The sequence below is a fragment of the Danio rerio genome, chromosome 19 (genome assembly GCF_052040795.2).
Source record: "Danio rerio strain M-AB ecotype USA chromosome 19, GRCz13ab, whole genome shotgun sequence".
Classification (NCBI taxonomy): domain Eukaryota; kingdom Metazoa; phylum Chordata; class Actinopteri; order Cypriniformes; family Danionidae; genus Danio; species Danio rerio.
The window spans coordinates 1875739-1893841 of NC_141039.2; the positions used below are offsets into that span (position 1 = coordinate 1875739).

The following is an 18103-nucleotide window of genomic DNA, read 5'->3' on the forward strand; positions in this document are numbered from 1 at the left end:
TCATTTGATCATAATTTTTTCATAATATATTTTATTTTATTTTATTTTGTGTCTCAAGCAGTGGTGTCTGTTTCTGTGCAGGTGGTCAGATCTCATTGGCCCATTCCGGAGGTCATGTGCGTGTGGAGAATGTTGCTGATTGGCCGTCGGTGGTCCAGCAGTTTCTGTCTCAGCGCAGACAGAGAGACAGATCAACAGCAGAGAGAGACGAGTGAACCAGGCGTTTATCCCAACAGATGAGTTTACACCGACTTTGAACATCATTCTGAAGCCGCTGTTAGCTTCAGCCCATCACTGCCTGTGGATTTCTCTGATGTTCTCTGCTCTCTATACATCTCTACCACTCAACCAAGAGTGCATTTATTTGTTCAAAAATACAGGACGTTTTTGAAATATTATTAAAATAGCTGTTTTGTAGTGTGAACATACAGTACTGTACCGTATAGTGAACTGTAATTTATATCTGCAATCTAAAGCAGAATTTTCTGCATCTTTGCTCCAGTTTTCAGTTTATTCAGAAGTCATTCGAATGCTAATTTGATGATCAAGAAACATTTCTGATCATCATGATTGTTAAAAAAAATTTATTGTATTTTTTTTTTTGTAGTTTCGCAGAAACTGTAGAAAGTTCAGTCGAACAACATTATTTTAAAATGTTTTTTTGTAACTTAAAAAAGTATTTACTGACATTTTTGATCAATGTTATATATCCTTGCTAAACAAAAGTATAAATTTCTTTTAAAAAAAAAACATGATAGTAGTTGCTTATACTGTACATCTGTCAGTTGCAACCCAGGCACATTGTGGAAACATAGCCTCGCGGACGTTTCTGCGGACTGCGATTTACGTCCCGGGTGGTACGTATTCGAGCGGTTTTTGTTTTCGCGGATCCACGAGAGGCCGCTGTGCACGCTTTTTCGCGTCTCGGGCGCCTCTCGGGAGCACGCGCCGTTCGCGCCCTCGCCGTTCTCGCGCGAAAAGCTGCTGGATCGGCCGACTCGGCCACCCTCCTCTTCCTCCACCTCCTTCCCTAAACCCGAGCGACGGTTCGCAAAAGCCGTCCAGAAAAAAAAAAAAGGCAAAAGCCCTCGTCTTCGATTTCGACCGCGTTTTCGGATCCTGCTGTGTTCTCGCCCTTATTTTTCAGATTCTGTTTTTCGTCTTACCTGATTTCCGGAACCGCTGTTCCTCGGACTCGATCCTGGTCGTCGTCCCCGCGGCCGGCTCCTCCTCGTCCGGGGCCTCCGCTGTGAGCTAAGCGGACAAACTGGTTGCATCGGGAAAGCCCTCCACTCGGAAGCGAGCCGTCAGCCGGCGAGCAGGAAGAGGAGGGGCGGAGCTGCGCCACGCCGCCCCACAGCGTTCGCTCGAAAAAAACTAAACGCGGCCTTACGTACCTCCGGCCACGTAAATCGCGGTCTCCAGTAATGTCCGCGGGGCTACGTTTCCAGAATGAGCTTGGGTTGGTCATTTCTGATGCATAGCGATCTGTGTAAAGAAACCAGCTGGAATACTCATGTTTGTTTTGCTAACTGTTCATTGAAGAAGTCAATGAAGAAGACTTCTAGCAACCTAAATGTTAAATACTGTAGCAAAAACACTGCCTGAACCACGAGTTACTGTGTTAGTATTGTTTTTTTTACTAATGACATAAAAAATTATCAGTGTTTGACGTATTACATGTGTGTTTTTTTAATGAAATTTTTATTTAATTGTAAAAGCTTTCAAATTTAGTCTAAAAAATTATTTGAAACTTCAATTTTCCTTAATTCAGCTCTTTAAAAAAAAAAAAAAACTTCAGTTAGAAGGTGAAGTTAATTAAATTATTTTGAGTTCAAGTAATGTAAAAAGCACATTGCATTGACTTATAATCTTATATTACAGTCAGTGTACATATAAATGAAATACCAAGTATAACTATACTCAGATATAGCTGTATTACCACAGAGGGCTCTATTTTGACGATCCATGTGCAAAGTGCAGGGTGCAAACCCATTCAGGGCGTGTCAGAATCCACTTTTGCTATTTTAAGGAATGAAAAATCCACTTTGCGCCGTGGCGCATGGTCTGACAGGGTTGAGTTTATTTTCTTAATGAGTTATAGGTGTGTTTTAAGAATAAATCAATCAGAGTCTCATCTCACATTCCCTTTAAGAGTCAGTTGTGTCGCACCATAGTGCATTTGCTGTTTACATAAATGACTTTGTAAGTAGAAAAACTGAACGCTTCACTAACAAGAAAAACAGTTAAACAGAGCATCTACAGCCCGAGAATGAGAGATGAGCCTCCTCATTGTTTACTTTCGCTTTCACTCTCGTGGATAGAGAAATGTGTTGTACGCACAGACATCCATTAGCTTACATAATTAATTTAGTTTGTTAAGCGCAAAGATGTGTTTCAAAGCTATTACTAAATTCAGTTCTAATCTCCAGCAAACGAATAAATGAACAATAATAAGGAAGTGTGAGTTATATCCTAAAACACATGCTGTGCCCCATATGGTCTAAAACCTGACAGGTGGGCAAATCTAAGCTTGTTTTTAATAAAACAAATATAAATATGGATATAATAACCAAATAATACTACTACTAATAATAACATTATACAAAAGCAAATTGTTATGAATGAACTGAAAAAGCCTCCCAACCTGAAGAAGGCATGGAGGCGGTGGTTTTTATGTTCAGGTAGGCTAGAAAATAATCATTTTTGTAATATTTTAATTCTTTAATTATTTTTCATATGTAAAGATATTTGCGTATTGCTCTACATCTTGTGTGTATTAAGCAGTGTGTAAGCGAGGCACACAACTAAAGCGCTCTGTGCTGGACTTTAAACCTGCTTTGGTCTGATCTATTGAACAGTCTATTTTAGTCTATTCACGCCTCCCTTTTCAGACCAGAACACCTATGGGCGCACATATGAGCGCAAATGCATTTGCTATTTAAACAGCGTGCTGCAAAACGTTAAAACAACTCTTGCTCCAAGCTGAAACTAGCAAACAACAATTGCTTCGTGCCTTGCGCCACACTGCGCCGGGTGTATGATAGGGCCCAAATTGTGCAAGCAGATTAGTTATTTTACTTAAAGTGGACCTTAAAATGTGTTTATTGTTCTTTTTTTAAACTGCCACTGTTGTGTCAAACTCTTCAGTAATCTGAATGATGTCTGTTACTCTTCTGTAAAGAGAAATAAAAAACAAATATTATAATAAAAGCCTCTAAATGTTCCAACATTGCCAATAAACCTGTTGCAGTTCATTTAATACATGTCTTTTGTCATCTAGTTGATTTTTTTTTTGCAAATAAAAAAACATTTCTGTGATTTATTTATTTTTCAGTCAAGTCATTGCTGAATTTTATAAGAATAACTCATTGTGACTATTTGAAGATAGACACTTACTGGACTGAAGGTCCAGTATGGGTTTGCTTGATTAGCTATTTAATAATTGTTTAGGAAAAGTATCATATGCTGAATGTTTTGACGAAGGATTATTTCCAGAACCTTTATTTTCCCTGTTCCTCAGCGGTGAAATTATTTCCTCCAGCCACTAAACTGTCTAAGATCTTTTGACGAAGGATTATTTGTTAATATGTCATTACTTTTATATTGCATTGATTGAAAAATTATGGGAGCAACACAGTGGCTCAGTGGTTAGCACTTTCACCTCACAGCAAGAAAGTCGCTGGTTCGAGTCCCGGCTGGGTCAGTTGGTATTTCTGTGTGGAGTTTGCATGTTCTCCCCCACAGTCCAAACACATGCGCTATAGGGGAATTGATTAACTAAATTGGCCGTAGTGTGTGAATGTGAGTTTCCCAGTACTGGGTTGCAGCTGGAAGGGCATCATGTGACAATAAGTAGTATTGCTGTACAGTTTTTATGTAATTTGAAAAAAAAAAGATCCTTAAAATAGGCAATGCAGTAGCGCCGTGGGTAGCACGGTCACCTCACGCCTCAAGAAGGTCGCTGGTTCGAGCCTGGTGGTTTGAGTTGTGGTACAGGTGAGTTGGGTATGCTAAAATTGACCGTAGTGTATGAGTGTGTGAATGAGTGTGTGTGTTTCCCAGTGATGGGTTGTGGCTGGAAGGGCATCCGCTGTGTAAAACATATGCTGGACAAGTTGGCGGTTCATTCTGCTGTGGCGACCACTGATTAATAAAGGGACTAAGCCGAAAATGAATGAATGAATGAAGGAGATCCATAAAATAGCAATAGCATTGCATATATTTATGTTTATTAAAGAACATTTTAAATAGAACCAAAGTAAATAAATTAATTCATGGTCAATAAAAACATCATTTTATTTATCTATATTATTTTATTAAATTATTACAAAAAAGTCCTTTGGGCAGAATAAATATTTTAATTTATATTAAATTTACTTTTTTCAGTTTCAGCCGAGTCAAAACTTTAATTTGAATAAACAGCTTTAACAAAGAACAGTAATTAAAAGAAAATCAGTGTACACTCAGAAATAAATGTACAAAAGCTGTCAACAAGTCAGCACCCTTTCAAAAGGCACAATTTTTTTACTTATTAGTACCTTAAGAGTCCATATTGTACCTCAATAGTATATATTTGCAGCTTTTGTCCTTTAAATCTTTATTTTTTTATTTGATATGTGCATTAAAACTGACTTAATGCACAGCAATCTGACATGAGACTGTGTTGATATCCACTTGTTCCTCCCTGAAAGGAAATGAAAGCGGTTATTCAGTCAGGAAAATGATGATTTCCACTCTCACAGGAAGAGTCTCTCAATATCTGCTTTTAGGAGCAGATTGATGAGTGAAATGCTGAAATTGTCTGTCAGGTTTAAGTCTGGACAGAGCGATGACCGCTAGAGTAAACATCTGTAACCCGCCACAGTTTCTCACTTTTATAGATCTTCATTTTTGGCCGTGTGTTTATGCTGAGGCAGTAACTCATCCGTCCTGCCGGTAAAAAGTGCGAGACTGTGTTTTTTTTTTTTTTTTTTAAAGAAAAATGTCCTGCAATTACACAAAAATAACAGCAAATTCACTTTCATCAAATGGATTTATTTGCATTAATCAGACATTCAGACCAAACAGACGATATTAATGTTTGTTTCATGTTTTCAGCTTCTCATGTTGCTAAATTTACATCCATAAAAGCTCTTTCCTTCACTATATTCATCTTCCTGTTTAATGGTTTAACTCCAGAGTGCTGTAATACAAAAACACTAAAGCAAAATATCATCTTTTCGTCCTTATTTGACCGTATTTAAATTTAGTTGTCTAGCAGACGCTCTTATCCAAAGCGAATTACAACTGAGGAGGCATTCAGCGATTCTACAAGAGGTTATACACACAACAAGTGCGGATTACAGAGTGTTTATACAGGTGGTTTGTCAAGCCCACTCACTTGTGAAGCACCATTCATGAATGCACAATTTTATTTTATTTTTTAGAGATATATGGATTGATCGAAGAAAGTGTCTGGTGCAAATGTGCAAAACTGGTGCGAATGTCAGTTAAAGTGTCAGAGAGATGAAAGAGTGTGTTCTCTGCAGGTGGTTTGTCAGGCCCACTCACCAGTGTGAGGCGCACTCATAATTGCACATTGCTTTTTAGAGATTGTAAGAAAGTGTCTGGTGCAAAACTGGTGCAAGTGTCTGGAAAAACGTCAGAGAGATGAAAGAGTGTGTTTACTACAGGTGGTTTGTCAAGCCCACTCACTTGTGAAGCACCATTCATGAATGAAAAATTTTTGTTTGGTTTTTTAGAGCTATATGGATTGATCGAAGAAAGTGTCTGGTGCAAATGCGCAAAACTGGTGCGAATGTCAGTTAAAGTGTCAGAGAGATGAAAGAGTGTGTTCTCTGCAGGTGGTTTGTCAGGCCCACTCACCAGTGTGAGGCGCACTCATAATTGCACAATGCTTTTTAGAGATTGTAAGAAAGTGTCTGGTGCAAAGCTGGTGCAAGTGTCTGGAAAAACGTCAGAGAGATGAAAGAGTGTGTTTACTACAGGTGGTTTGTCAGGCCCACTCACTTGTGAAGCACCATTCATGAATGTACAATTTTTGTTTGGTTTTTTAGAGATATATGGATTGATCGAAGAAAGTGTCAGGTGCAAATATGCAAAACTGGTGCGAATGTCAGTTAAAGTGTCAGAGAGATGAAAGAGTGTGTTCTCTGCAGGTGGTTTGTCAGGCCCACTCACCAGTGTGAGGCGCACTCATAATTGCACATTGCTTTTTAGAGATTGTAAGAAAGTGTCTGGTGCAAAGCTGGTGCAAGTGTCTGGAAAAACGTCAGAGAGATGAAAGAGTGTGTTTACTACAGGTGGTTTGTCAGGCCCACTCACTTGTGAAGCACCATTCATGAATGTACAATTTTTGTTTGGTTTTTTAGAGATATATGGATTGATCGAAGAAAGTGTCTGGTGCAAATGCGCAAAACTGGTGCGAATGTCAGTTAAAGTGTCAGAGAGATGAAAGAGTGTGTTCTCTGCAGGTGGTTTGTCAGTCCCACTCACCAGTGTGAGGCGCACTCATAATTGCACAATGCTTTTTAGAGATTGTAAGAAAGTGTCGGGTACAAAGCTGGTGCAAGTGTCTGGAAAAACGTCAGAGAGATGAAAGAGTGTGTTTACTACAGGTGATTTGTCAGGCCCACTCAACTGTGTAAGGCACACTCAGAATTGCGTAATTTTAAGGTTGTGATGTGGTGAGGGGACTGGCTCATGCACCTTCGTGCCTGTAAATATAAGGAAGTCTCAAAACTTCACAAAATCTGGTATGCACATGTCTTATAGGGTAGAGCTATCATTCTTTTAGGGTGGAGCTATCAGTACTTAAGGGTAGGGCTATACATGCTTTAGGGCGTGGCTATCCATCCATTTGTGGTGGGGCTATTAGTCATTTAGGGTGGGGCTATCTGTCCTTTAGGACGGGCTATCATTTCTTTAGGGTGGACTTATCAGTCCTTTAGGGTGGAGCTATGAGTCCTATAGGGTGGAGTTATGAGTCCTATAGGGTGGAGCTATCACTACTTTAGAGTTGGGCTTTAGGGTGGGCTATCATCCATTTGGGGCAGGGCTATCTGTCCTTTAGGGTGGGGCTTTAAATCATTTAGGGTGGGCTATTATCCATTTTGGGGCAGGACTCCTCCTTTAGGGTGGAGCTATCAGTACTTTAGCAAGTAAACTGTAAACAATCATGCAAAATTTAGTTTGGGTCAGATAATAGGTGGCGATATAACAGTTAAAAATGTCTTTAAAACATGCAAAAGGACCAAAAGGTTATTAAAACGAGTTTAATTTACACACATTTTCCCAAATACATCCTAATACAAAAATTTCAATTCGATATTTTCTAATAATTCAATATCCACCTTATTTAACCATGCAAGATCAGTATTCTAAAGAACAAAAACTGACTTTAGAGCAGCGTTTAGTTGGTTAATTGTTCAAGTTGTTTTAAGACGAGTGTGAGTTGTTCAAAAGTTTTCGAACAACTTTGTTTAAAGGTTTTGATCCACTTCAAATGTTGTCTACTGCATTTCAGTGACCTCAAAATAGCAACACTACAAAAATGCACAACAAATGCATATGCTGTTTAAAGGGGGGCTATTATGCAAAAATCACTTTTAGAAAAGGTTTAATCACAGTTGTGTGTCATCAGTGTGTGAACATCTCCAGCTTCTAATGGTAAACATGTATTAATTGTATTGTTTATAATCAGACTTGATCAAAGCAGTCTGCAGAAACACTTTGATTGACATTCTCCCTTTGTATGATGTCATCAGAGGGGGAAAGCCCCGCCCACTAGTGACCATCTCTCTTTCATTAGCATATGAAGTTAGTCTTGTTTTTGAAACTGCCACTATGCTGACACACAGGCGTTCATAGCCCCGCCCTCTTCTATAAAGAGCACAATCTCATTTGAATTTAAAGCGACAGTCACCAAAACAACACAATTAGGATCAAAGTGTTTAGTGTATTAGTGAGGTATTTTGAGCTGAAACTTCACACACACACTCTCTGGACATCAGAGACTTCTTTCTTACATCTTGTAAAAAGGGGCATACTGTAACAGGTGCCCTTTAAAAATGTAGTGCAGGACATGAAAATAATCCTGCGTTAGGCTGAAACTAGCAAAAAATAAAACTTCAGGTGTAGGATAGGGCTCAAGGGATGTGCTGATCATAATGTGACACACCTGTCGCTGTGGTTTTCACACACAGAGCTGATCCTGAAGCAGTTTTATGAGCTGTGGGGGACAGGAGAGATTCTCTGGGCTTTCTCAAAGTGACGGATGTTTAGATCTTCATGATGATGAGAGTCAGAAACTCCAGCAGATCCGCTCATTCACACGTCCATCGTTAATAATCAATTATAATAACATCATTGCTGAACATGAATGCATTTACCATCATGAAATAAATCGATGAGCAACATGTTTTCATACAAGTAATATGAATGAAAATAATGCCACAATCCAAATATTTAATATCTAAGCCTGAACCACAACATCGGTCTTCAGTTGCTCAAGTATATTAGCAGTTTGAGTCTAAATTACTTTATTTTTATGCCAAAAAAAAAATCATTTAAATATTTAGTTAAGGTCACGATGCATGAATACATTTGGTAAATTTCCTACTGTAAATATATCAAAAACTATTTTTAATTAGTAACAGAATAGCTAAGATCTTTGGACAACTTTAAAAGCAATTTAAATTGCAGATTTTTAAATATCTCAGACATCTATCGTCCAGTCTGAATATTATCTTATTTATTCATCTTTCGAGTGTATGTCTCAATTTCAAATATTAATATTAACTTCAATGATAATAATGACTGCTTTTGTGGTCCAATATGTATTTTTTAAAAAATATAAAACATATGTTTTCCATAAATCTTTACCACAAAACTTCAGTTGCACAAAGATGCGACAGAAACTCTGAAGGATGGGACCGAGAGAGCAGAGTTTCTCTAAATATGGCTCAGGACTGTGTGTTGATCTCCAGAGGCCTGTTTACTAGAGAGATCCCTCAGTGTAGAGGAGAAAGGGGTGGAGAACAGACAGAAAACCAGCAGTGGAGACCCGTCCTGGAGAGACAGATGAGCTTTTGGGTTTTTCCTCCAAGAGTCATGAAGCTTTCAGCAGAGCTTTAAATACTTCAGGAAGGACCGGAGACTCATCTAAAGCAGAGAGAGAGAGATTCATCAGATCCACCGGTGAGACTATCTTCTCTATTCACTCTTGAATATCTTTCACAACTGTGAATGTAAGGATGGACATTATGCATATTGTCTTGTTTGATCATTAGTCTTTAATTTGTGTAGTTCCTAAATGAAATTCAAAGCAGTACATTCATTTATGTAAAAAGCAGTTGAAGACAGGATTATTAATGAAACTTCAAATATAAACAAGTTTTGTTTTATAGAGCAAGTGCCTTTTTCACAGTGTTTCCTATTATATATATATATATATATATATATATATATATATATATATATATATATATATATATATATATATATATATATATATATATATATAATACATTTTATTTATAATGCGCTTTTCTAAAACCCAAAGCGCTACAACATACAGCGAAATCAAACATGCAATAAAATACAAGTATACATTAAAAAAAGTTATAAAATATGAACACAGAATAATCGAGAATCTAAAAATGCATCTAAAGATGAGTTTTTAACATCTTCTTAAAAAAAAATAATAATGCTGTCAATATATATATATATATATATATATATATATATATATATATATATATATATATATATATATATATAATTTAGATTAGCTGAAATAAAAAAAATAATTAAAAACTGCTGTGAATAATGCTGTCAATATATTTTATATATATATATATATATATATATATATATATATATATATATATATATATATATAAATTATAATTTATATATATCAAATGTAAATTATATGTATAATATACATATTATAATTATATATATAATTTACATAAGCTGAAATTAAAAATATATATAATTAAAAACTGCTGTGAATAATAATGCTGTCAATATTATTGGCCCCCTTAACATTTTTTTTTTTTCCGATTGCCTCCGGAACAAACCACTGTTATACAATGACTTGCCTAATTACCCTAACCTTACCCCAATTAACCTATTTAAGCCTTTAAATGTCAGAATAAACTTGAAGAATATCTAGTAAACTACTAGAAAACTATCATGTGCTGTAATCATGGCAAAAACAAAAGAACTTGCTTGTTAGCTTATTAAAATGTCACGTTTGACATCAGAAATCAGGAGCAAATCAAAATTAAAACAGAAATATTGGTTTAACAAATGATCAAATGTCTATAGGAATTATTGATGAAATGTGTGTATTGAGCATTTTAAAATGTGTAATGAAAATGCATCAATCTAAATATATTATTAGTACTGCTATTTTGTACAGTTTATTATTATTATTAAATATTAACAAACAGTCCAAGTTGAAAAATGCAACAATATATATTAAACCTAACTAAACACTTTCCATGGAAAATCACAGTGATGCCCCTGCAGACTGAACCATCAGGGAATGACTGAACGTAACATTGCGTTATACAAGAAACAAACTCTTAACATATATATTGATTACTGATGTCAAGATCGTAGAGAGTTAATATGCTGATGAAAGTGAATCAAAGACTCTTGTACATATTTAGTGAAGCTCTTATTGTGGTGTTCAGAAAAGGTCTCAGACGTCACTGAACAGGAGCACAAACTCTCTCACAAAAGCCAACGCTGAAGAATGTGCCATTTTTAGAAAGCTCTGGAAAGATTCCCGCAGTGCCACTGAGAGATGTACACTGTACAAAATGCTGGCTTACACACAATAGCTTAATGTTGTCCAAACACAAATATATAAAGTTGAACTTATTCGTTTTTACAAATTTAAGTGGATTGAACATAAAAAATTAAGTTGTCCCAAATAATATATACAAATTATGTTGTTTCAACTCATTTTATATAAGTAGTTTGAACGAAAGTCATTTTTTGAGTGCATTTGTGCTGGACTTTCAGGGGAGTTTTCTGAAACTTTTCAGTATTAATCTACAGTATATTTAGGAAATTAATACTTTATTCAGCGAGGATGCCTGAAATTGAGAGTGCGAAAAGATATTTGTAAATGTTCCAAAAGATTTCTCCTTCAATTAAAATGCTTTAGGGCTGGCTCAGTGGTTAACACTGTGTCCTTACAGCAAGGTCACTGGTTCGAGCCTCAGCTGGGTCAGTTGGCGTTTCTGTGTGGAGTTTGCATGTTCTCCCCGTGTTGGCGTTGGTTTCCTCCGGGTGCTCCGGTTTCCCCCACAGTCCAAACACATGCGCTATAGGGGAATTGATGAACTAACTTGGCAGTAGTGTGTGTGAATGATTGTGTATAGGTGTTTCCCAGTACATGGTTGCGACTGGAAAGGCTTCCACTAGGTAAAACATATGCTGTTATAGTTGGCGGTTCATTCCGCAGTGATGACCTCTGATAAACAAGGGACTAAGCCAAAGGACAAAAAAATGAATAAAATGCTGTTTTTTTTTACTTTCTATTAATCAAATATGATCAAATCGTGATTTTCACAAAAATATTTAGCAGCAAAACTGGTTTAAACATTAATATTAATCCAACACTAAAGAATGAAGAGCTTTATTGTGTTTTTTTATCCTGAACAGTTTATTTCAAGATGCATGATATACTTGTATTTTGTACAATTTGTTTAAATCTGTCAAATAAATATTTAATTCAATCAAAAAATGTCATATTAGAAGAATTACATATATATATATATATATATAGTGGAAGTCAGAATTATTAGCCCCTCTGAAATATTACTCCCCCGGTTTATTTTTATCACCAATTTCTGTTTAATGGAGGGAACACTTTTTAAACACATTTCTAATCATAATAGTTTTAGTCAGTAAGTCAGCCTAATTGCTTCCAGTGAACTGTCACGCCATTGCAAAATCTCAGATTTAAGATCAGATTCCTTTAAAAATCAATGACCTTCACTGGCTGAATGGGATACAATAAAAAGAGGGACTTTTCCAACACATTTCTACACATAATAGTTTTAATAACTCATGTCTAATAACTGATTTATTTTCTCTTTGCCATGATGACAGTAAATAATATTAGACTAGATATTCTTCAAGACACTTCTATACAGCTTAAAGTGACATTTAAAAGCTTAACTAGGTTAATTAGGTTAATTAGGCAGGTTATGGTTAATTAGACAAGTTATTATATAATGATGGTTTGTTCTGTAGACTATCGAAAAAAAAAAGCTTAAAGGGCTAATAATATTGACCTTAAAATGTTTATTTAAAAAAATAAAACCTGCTTTTATTCCACCCAAAATAAAACAAATAAGACTTTCTCCAGAAGAAAAAAATATTATTAGACATGCTGTGAAAATTTTCTGTTAAACATAACTTGGGAAATATTTAAAAAAGAAAAACAAATACAAAGGGGGGGGGGGGGGGGGGGGGCTAATAATTGTGACTTCAACTGTGTGTGTATATACACTGAAAAAAATGATTTAAAGATGATTCCTTGGATGTACTCAATTTTTTTTTACGTTAAGTGGTTGTAAACAATTTATTTGGGCTAAATTTAAACAAACAAATTAAGTTGAACATTATTAAAATTAATTTGTTTAAATTCAACATAAATAAATTGTTTGCAACAGTTCTGCAACACTTTATTCAATGTGTGTGTGTGTGTATATATATATATATATATATATATATATATATATATATATATATATATATATATATATTGTTGCATTCTCATAAGCTATATTATTATATTATATTATAATATATTATAATATAATTTGTTATATTATAATATATTATCAGTGGCGTAGCGCAAAATGCGGAGGCCCCCCTGCAGGGATCGCTGACGGGGGCCCCCTGATGAAGCGGGGGAATACGTCATACATCAATTTGCATATCACTTACGTCATCACGTTCTACCGTTTCTGTTTGTTTAACAGCCTATGGTTAATAAAGGGGTATTTATAATTGCACTACACTTTATATATGCATGTTTATTTAACTAAATTTATTGCTGTTTGAATACAGTATGTCATTATAGATATGTAGTGAATGTGCAGTAATCTCTCATATGTAATAAACTCAGAGAAGTTCAGAAACTGTCACTAAAATATCTGTGATTTTGAACAAGAAAAGAATAAACGGTCCAATTAAATTGTTAAAATAAATGAGAAGCAGATCGGTTTGACTGTACAAGGGAAATACCTTCACACGGCCTGTGCTAAATCGTTTGCCGTCGGTACGCAGAGGGGTGATCTGCTCTCGGGCTGCAGGTGGGAGAGGCTGCTGTAGAGGACTGACTGGGCCGCCTGTCAGTGCTGTGAGGCGGGGGAGGGGCCGGCGGCATCACACGCAGCTCGTTGAGAAGAGTAGGGACGGTACAGTATGGACAAATGACTGTCTAAAAAATATCCAATAACACACAAAAAGGTCGCTAGATTTGTCGCTAGGGGGGTCTGAAAAGTCGCTAAATCTCGTGACAAAGTCGATAAGTTGGCAACATTGGCGGCAAGCAATCAGAATGAAGTAGTCCACCGCTTGAGAGGTGTTCAGAGAACACAGAACTGTGAACTTTGGTTCCGCTCACAGTTGTTCCTATTGAAAATCGCGACGACGCGGGGCCCCCTAATCACGCGGGGCCCCCCCGCGGTGCGTGCCCTGCGGGCCCGTCCGCTACGCCACTGTATATTATTGTATAATAAAATATATAATTTGTTGCATTCTCAGAAGCTTAACCTTTTAATTGTGTAAACAAATGCAGTTTAAAAGGTACAGACTGGTAAGATTTTAAGTTACAAATTTAATGTGACGAGTAAAAACCTTTGTGAAACTATATTGCAATTTAAATTTTATTGTGCTGTGCGATTGTATTTTTAAAAAAGTTACGTATTTCAGCTTTTGAAGCTGAATTTTCTGCATAATTTCTTTAGTTTCATGCGACCTTTCAGAAATCACTTCCTTGTTCATTGATTTGTCGATCGAGAAACATTTCTCATTACTATCAATGTTTAAAACCTTTATGCTGCTTCATATTGTTGTGCAGACTGTGGTGTGCATTGGATTATACATTTTACTATTTGTTCTTATACTAAGAAGCAGCCTTGATTCTCACTGGCTGACGAGCATTCTGAGGTGTCATTTTCAGATAAATGCACAAATAAAGTAGTCCCGGCAGGTTTTGAGCACATTGTTGTAAACTCTACAGTCAGACTATAGCACATGTTGGTGTCAATCTGAAAACCTCCATTTGCATTTGAGCATCAGACGAGGGGCCGGATGAAAAAGTGTCTTGATTTTAAATTGCAATACCTAGTTCAACCACTGGGTGTCAACCTTACATACTGCACAAATAATTATTTCTTACACACATTTCTTATTTCCTCTGTTTTAGACATGGATTTGCTCCTCGGAGGTGATCATCAGAACAGCTCATCTGAGTTTCCTGTAAACGCCAGTGTCGTCCAACAGGGGGAGACATACCTGAAGAAGCTTGCACACCTTGATGAATCCCTATACCAGGAGTTTTACACCCTGTGGGTCTTGCTGATGGTGGTCAACACGCTCATGTTTGTGGTCGGAGTGGTGCTCAACAGCCTGGCGCTCTACGTTTTCTGCCAGCACAGTCGTTCCCGATTAACCCCAGCCATTTATACTATAAACCTAGCAGTAGCCGACCTGCTGGTGGCGCTGTCGCTCCCGGCACGCATCGCACTTTATCACAGCGGAGGCGACTGCGTGGCGTGTTTCTACATGCACACTTTTAGCTACTTCGTGAATATGTATTGCAGCATCCTATTTCTGACTAGCATCTGCGTGGATCGCTATATGGCGGTGGTGCGATCGTCGGGCAGTCGTTGGCGCAGTCCAGCGGTGGCGAAAATCGTTAGCATATGTGTGTGGCTTTTTGCAGTTGTCGTCACGTACTCTCTACAGACTTCAGCTTTGGAGTTTCACCGAGCGTCCTGCTGTCGAGTCGCTGTATTATTCGCCCTCACCGTTTTGGAGTTCGTCCTGCCGCTACTAGTAATCGTAGCATTTACGATTCGAGTAGCATGTGCGCTAGCAGATGGAAAGCTAATGCCGCAGAGCTGGGGTCGCCGAGCACGTGCTGTTCGATTGCTGGTTGCAGTCCTGCTAGTTTTCACCGTGTGTTTTACGCCGTATCATGTGCGCGAGGCGGTGGTGTATTTCCAGCTAGGGGGCAGCAGAGAGCAGCATGTGGTGGCGTATCATGTAACCATCACGCTCAGCAGTCTCAACAGCTGCCTGGATCCCGTGGTTTACTGTTTCGTGCCGGATAGCTATCGCTCTGCGCTGAGGAAAGAGCAGAAGAGGAGATCTGGAGGGCATGCGGTGGCGATTAAAGGAAACAGGAGCAGAAAAGCTGCCGATAAAGCCATCGCTTACAGTGTCACAAGTCTTACTCTCACACCCTGCATACTGCCGAGCAGAGACATCACAGCCTGAGATTAAACACACAGAGACGTGGATATCTGAAATATCAGATGTGTATCAAAGAAATAAGAAGCAGTTGTATGCACTGTGTTTTAAGCTACATCTATTGTGTTAGCTAGCTTCAAGAAATGACTGAAGACAAGTCTGCACATCAAAAACCAAAACGTTTTGGGCACGAATATTTTTATGTGCCTTTTTCTTCCACTCCGTGCTTGGTCTAGTCTGATCATGTGATCTAAATTATTACATGACTCCTTAAATTCCATTTCCCATTTTACATTAGGCGCGTTCGACTTCACTGCGCAGATCGATCGAAATCTGTCTTAAAGCGGTGCATGCTGGTTAGAAATTTTGTCCGGATTGATGCTGCGCCGACGGCACGTGACTGTCACATGTGGCATCAAAGTACCGCGACAGCGCTCCGAGATCAGACGACTGAATCAGACCTTGCAGCATCTGAAGAGCGGCTGCACGAGCTCTGATGACGACATATATTACACGATTGGCCGAGTTCACCACATGACAAAAACCACGAGTGTTTCGGGTTAATTATTGGACAAATTCCGATTTACAAATTTCGAAACAAACAACTTTTGATAGCCTCTCTGTCTTGTACACATCATGCTTATTAAAAGACAGGAATCATGTTTTGTTCCATAATCTGGTTATGAAGGCTTTATTTTCCATCTTTTTTATACAGACTACTGCATTCAGCTTTATGAGCGATTTCAATGATATATTTTAGTGAATAACCTAAATATTACATCAAATAAGTCTGACAGATTTGTAATAAAACAATTATAATTATTGATCCTGCCACTCTAAAGCTTTCTTAACAAATTTATATATATTTTTTATTTTTTTTTTTTATAAAAGGATTATAAAACATATATATATATATATATATATATATATATACACACACACACACACATATATATATATATATATATATATATATATATATATATATGTGTGTGTGTGTGTGTGTGTCCTTTTCTTCAATCTTTTTGGAAAAAACTTGCAGGATAAGTTGGCGGTTCATTCCGCTGTGGCGACCCCGGATTAATAAAGGGACTAAATTGACAAGAAAATTAATGAATGAATGTTTGCAAATGTTATTTTTAATTCTCAAAACTTAATTTTCTCTTTGCAGTTTTTTTATTTTTGTTAGCTAAATTAACTTTTATTCCTTAAAAGTTAATTTTTGCTTTGTGATTTTGAAGATTTGCTTTTTTTTTTTTGGCTCAATACTTTATTTATTTTTTTGCTAAACTTTCTTTTATTTTGCAAGTATATATGACCCTAGATTGACTCCATACTTTTTACAATGTAGATTGTGTCAAACAGCCTAACATAGATGAAGAAAAGAGAATAAAAAACAAAATGTCAAATAATTCCAGAATTTTTTTTATCAGCTAACAAACAATCACACAGCCAGTCAGAATCAAATGTGGATGACCCTGTAAATATCATTAGTGTGAAAAGGAACAAAAGTTATTGTCCCACAGCATTCATTTTTACCAAGAAACTGGTCAAATATGTTTAAGTATGTTTTTAAAGTTTTATAAAAATGTAGGCTGAAGCGTGTATTCACAATGCCTTTTTTTTATTGAACATGAAAGATATGATTTTTTTTTCATTTGCAGGTGCCATTGGGGGTTTTCTCACCTTCCAGTTCCAAACCATATAACTTTTCTATCTTCGCTATCACTGTATATTAAATAATGGCCACTTAATGTCTGTTTTTGTATTATTTTTTCTTTGAAATTAACTGAGAACACTTTTAATAATTAAGTGCATTAATATGTTCCTCTGGTGTATTTTTCCAACTCTTAAAGAATGTCATCAGCCAGAAATGCAGTAGTATACAGGAGTAAACACTGAAGTGACGTACAGTACAGCGTCACAGTGTTATAAATGTCAGCTTTGACGTATAGTGTCTATAGTGTTATAAATGTCAGTTTTACATTGCGTTTTTCATGGTGTACACGGATCTCCTTGTTTATTTTGCTGCACGCTTGATTTAATGTTTGCTGTTTAGCTCGTGTGTTTATGTAAAGACCACACGGAGACACTTCTGCTGACTCTACAACTCTGCATAAACTTACTTTTATCATCTGTTTAAACCACTTGTGTGTTTCTGTCATAACAAATACGACCGATGCCTGCTGAGAACAGAATCTTTCAGTCTGAAGTTAAAGAATGATACGGCTGGGGGGAAATTAAGAGACCACTTGAAAAATCAGAGTTTGTTTGGATGTAATGGATTTATTATGTTTTGGGATGCAGCATAGTGGCTCAGTGGTTAGTACTGAGGCCCCACAGCAAGAATGTTGCTGGTACGAGTACCAGTTGGGCCAGTTTTGCATGTTCCCCCCTGTGTAGGTGTGGGTTTCCTCCAGGTGCTCCGGTTTCCCCCACAGTCCAAACACATGCGCTATAGGGGAAGTGATGAACTAAATTGGCTGTAGTGTATGAGTGCGAATGTGAGAGTGAATGGGTGTTTCCCAGTACTGGGTTGTGGCTGGAAGGGCATCCGCTGTGTAAAACATATGCTGGAATAGTTGGC

The 18103-nt window shown here is 37.1% G+C and overlaps 2 protein-coding genes and 2 long non-coding RNA genes across 4 annotated transcripts in view; 3 read left to right on the plus strand and 1 right to left on the minus strand.

Annotated features, from left to right (window-relative positions):
• Nucleotides 1-719, plus strand: part of trpn1 (transient receptor potential cation channel, subfamily N, member 1) — a 48581-nt gene extending 47862 nt beyond the window's left edge. The window contains 1 exon segment of the mRNA NM_183349.1: nucleotides 82-719. Within this exon segment, the coding sequence (NP_899192.1) occupies nucleotides 82-215 (134 nt within the window). The 3' untranslated portion in view covers nucleotides 216-719.
• A 4260-nt stretch (nucleotides 720-4979) lies between these two features.
• Nucleotides 4980-8816, plus strand: LOC147832407 (uncharacterized). Its single transcript, XR_015945302.1, has 3 exons — nucleotides 4980-5975; nucleotides 7125-7192; nucleotides 7620-8816. It is a non-coding gene; the product is annotated as an uncharacterized LOC147832407 (long non-coding RNA).
• LOC148679757 (uncharacterized) lies at nucleotides 7266-13604 on the minus strand. The gene is made up of 2 exons (XR_015945299.1): nucleotides 13282-13604; nucleotides 7266-9165 (listed from the first exon to the last, which is right to left on the minus strand). It is a non-coding gene; the product is annotated as an uncharacterized LOC148679757 (long non-coding RNA).
• Nucleotides 9017-17657, plus strand: LOC100329768 (G protein-coupled receptor 20). The gene is made up of 2 exons (XM_087295207.2): nucleotides 9017-9201; nucleotides 14468-17657. The coding sequence occupies exon 2, from the start codon at nucleotides 14470-14472 to the stop codon at nucleotides 15541-15543; it is 1074 nt and encodes a 357-aa protein (XP_087151333.2). The 5' UTR covers nucleotides 9017-9201; nucleotides 14468-14469; the 3' UTR covers nucleotides 15544-17657.
• Nucleotides 17658-18103: the final 446 nt, after the last annotated feature.

Excerpts from the sequence above, each read along its gene's own strand:
- LOC100329768 (XM_087295207.2), top strand. The coding sequence starts at position 14,470 with ATGGATTTGCTCCTCGGAGGTGATCATCAGAACAGCTCATCTGAGTTT.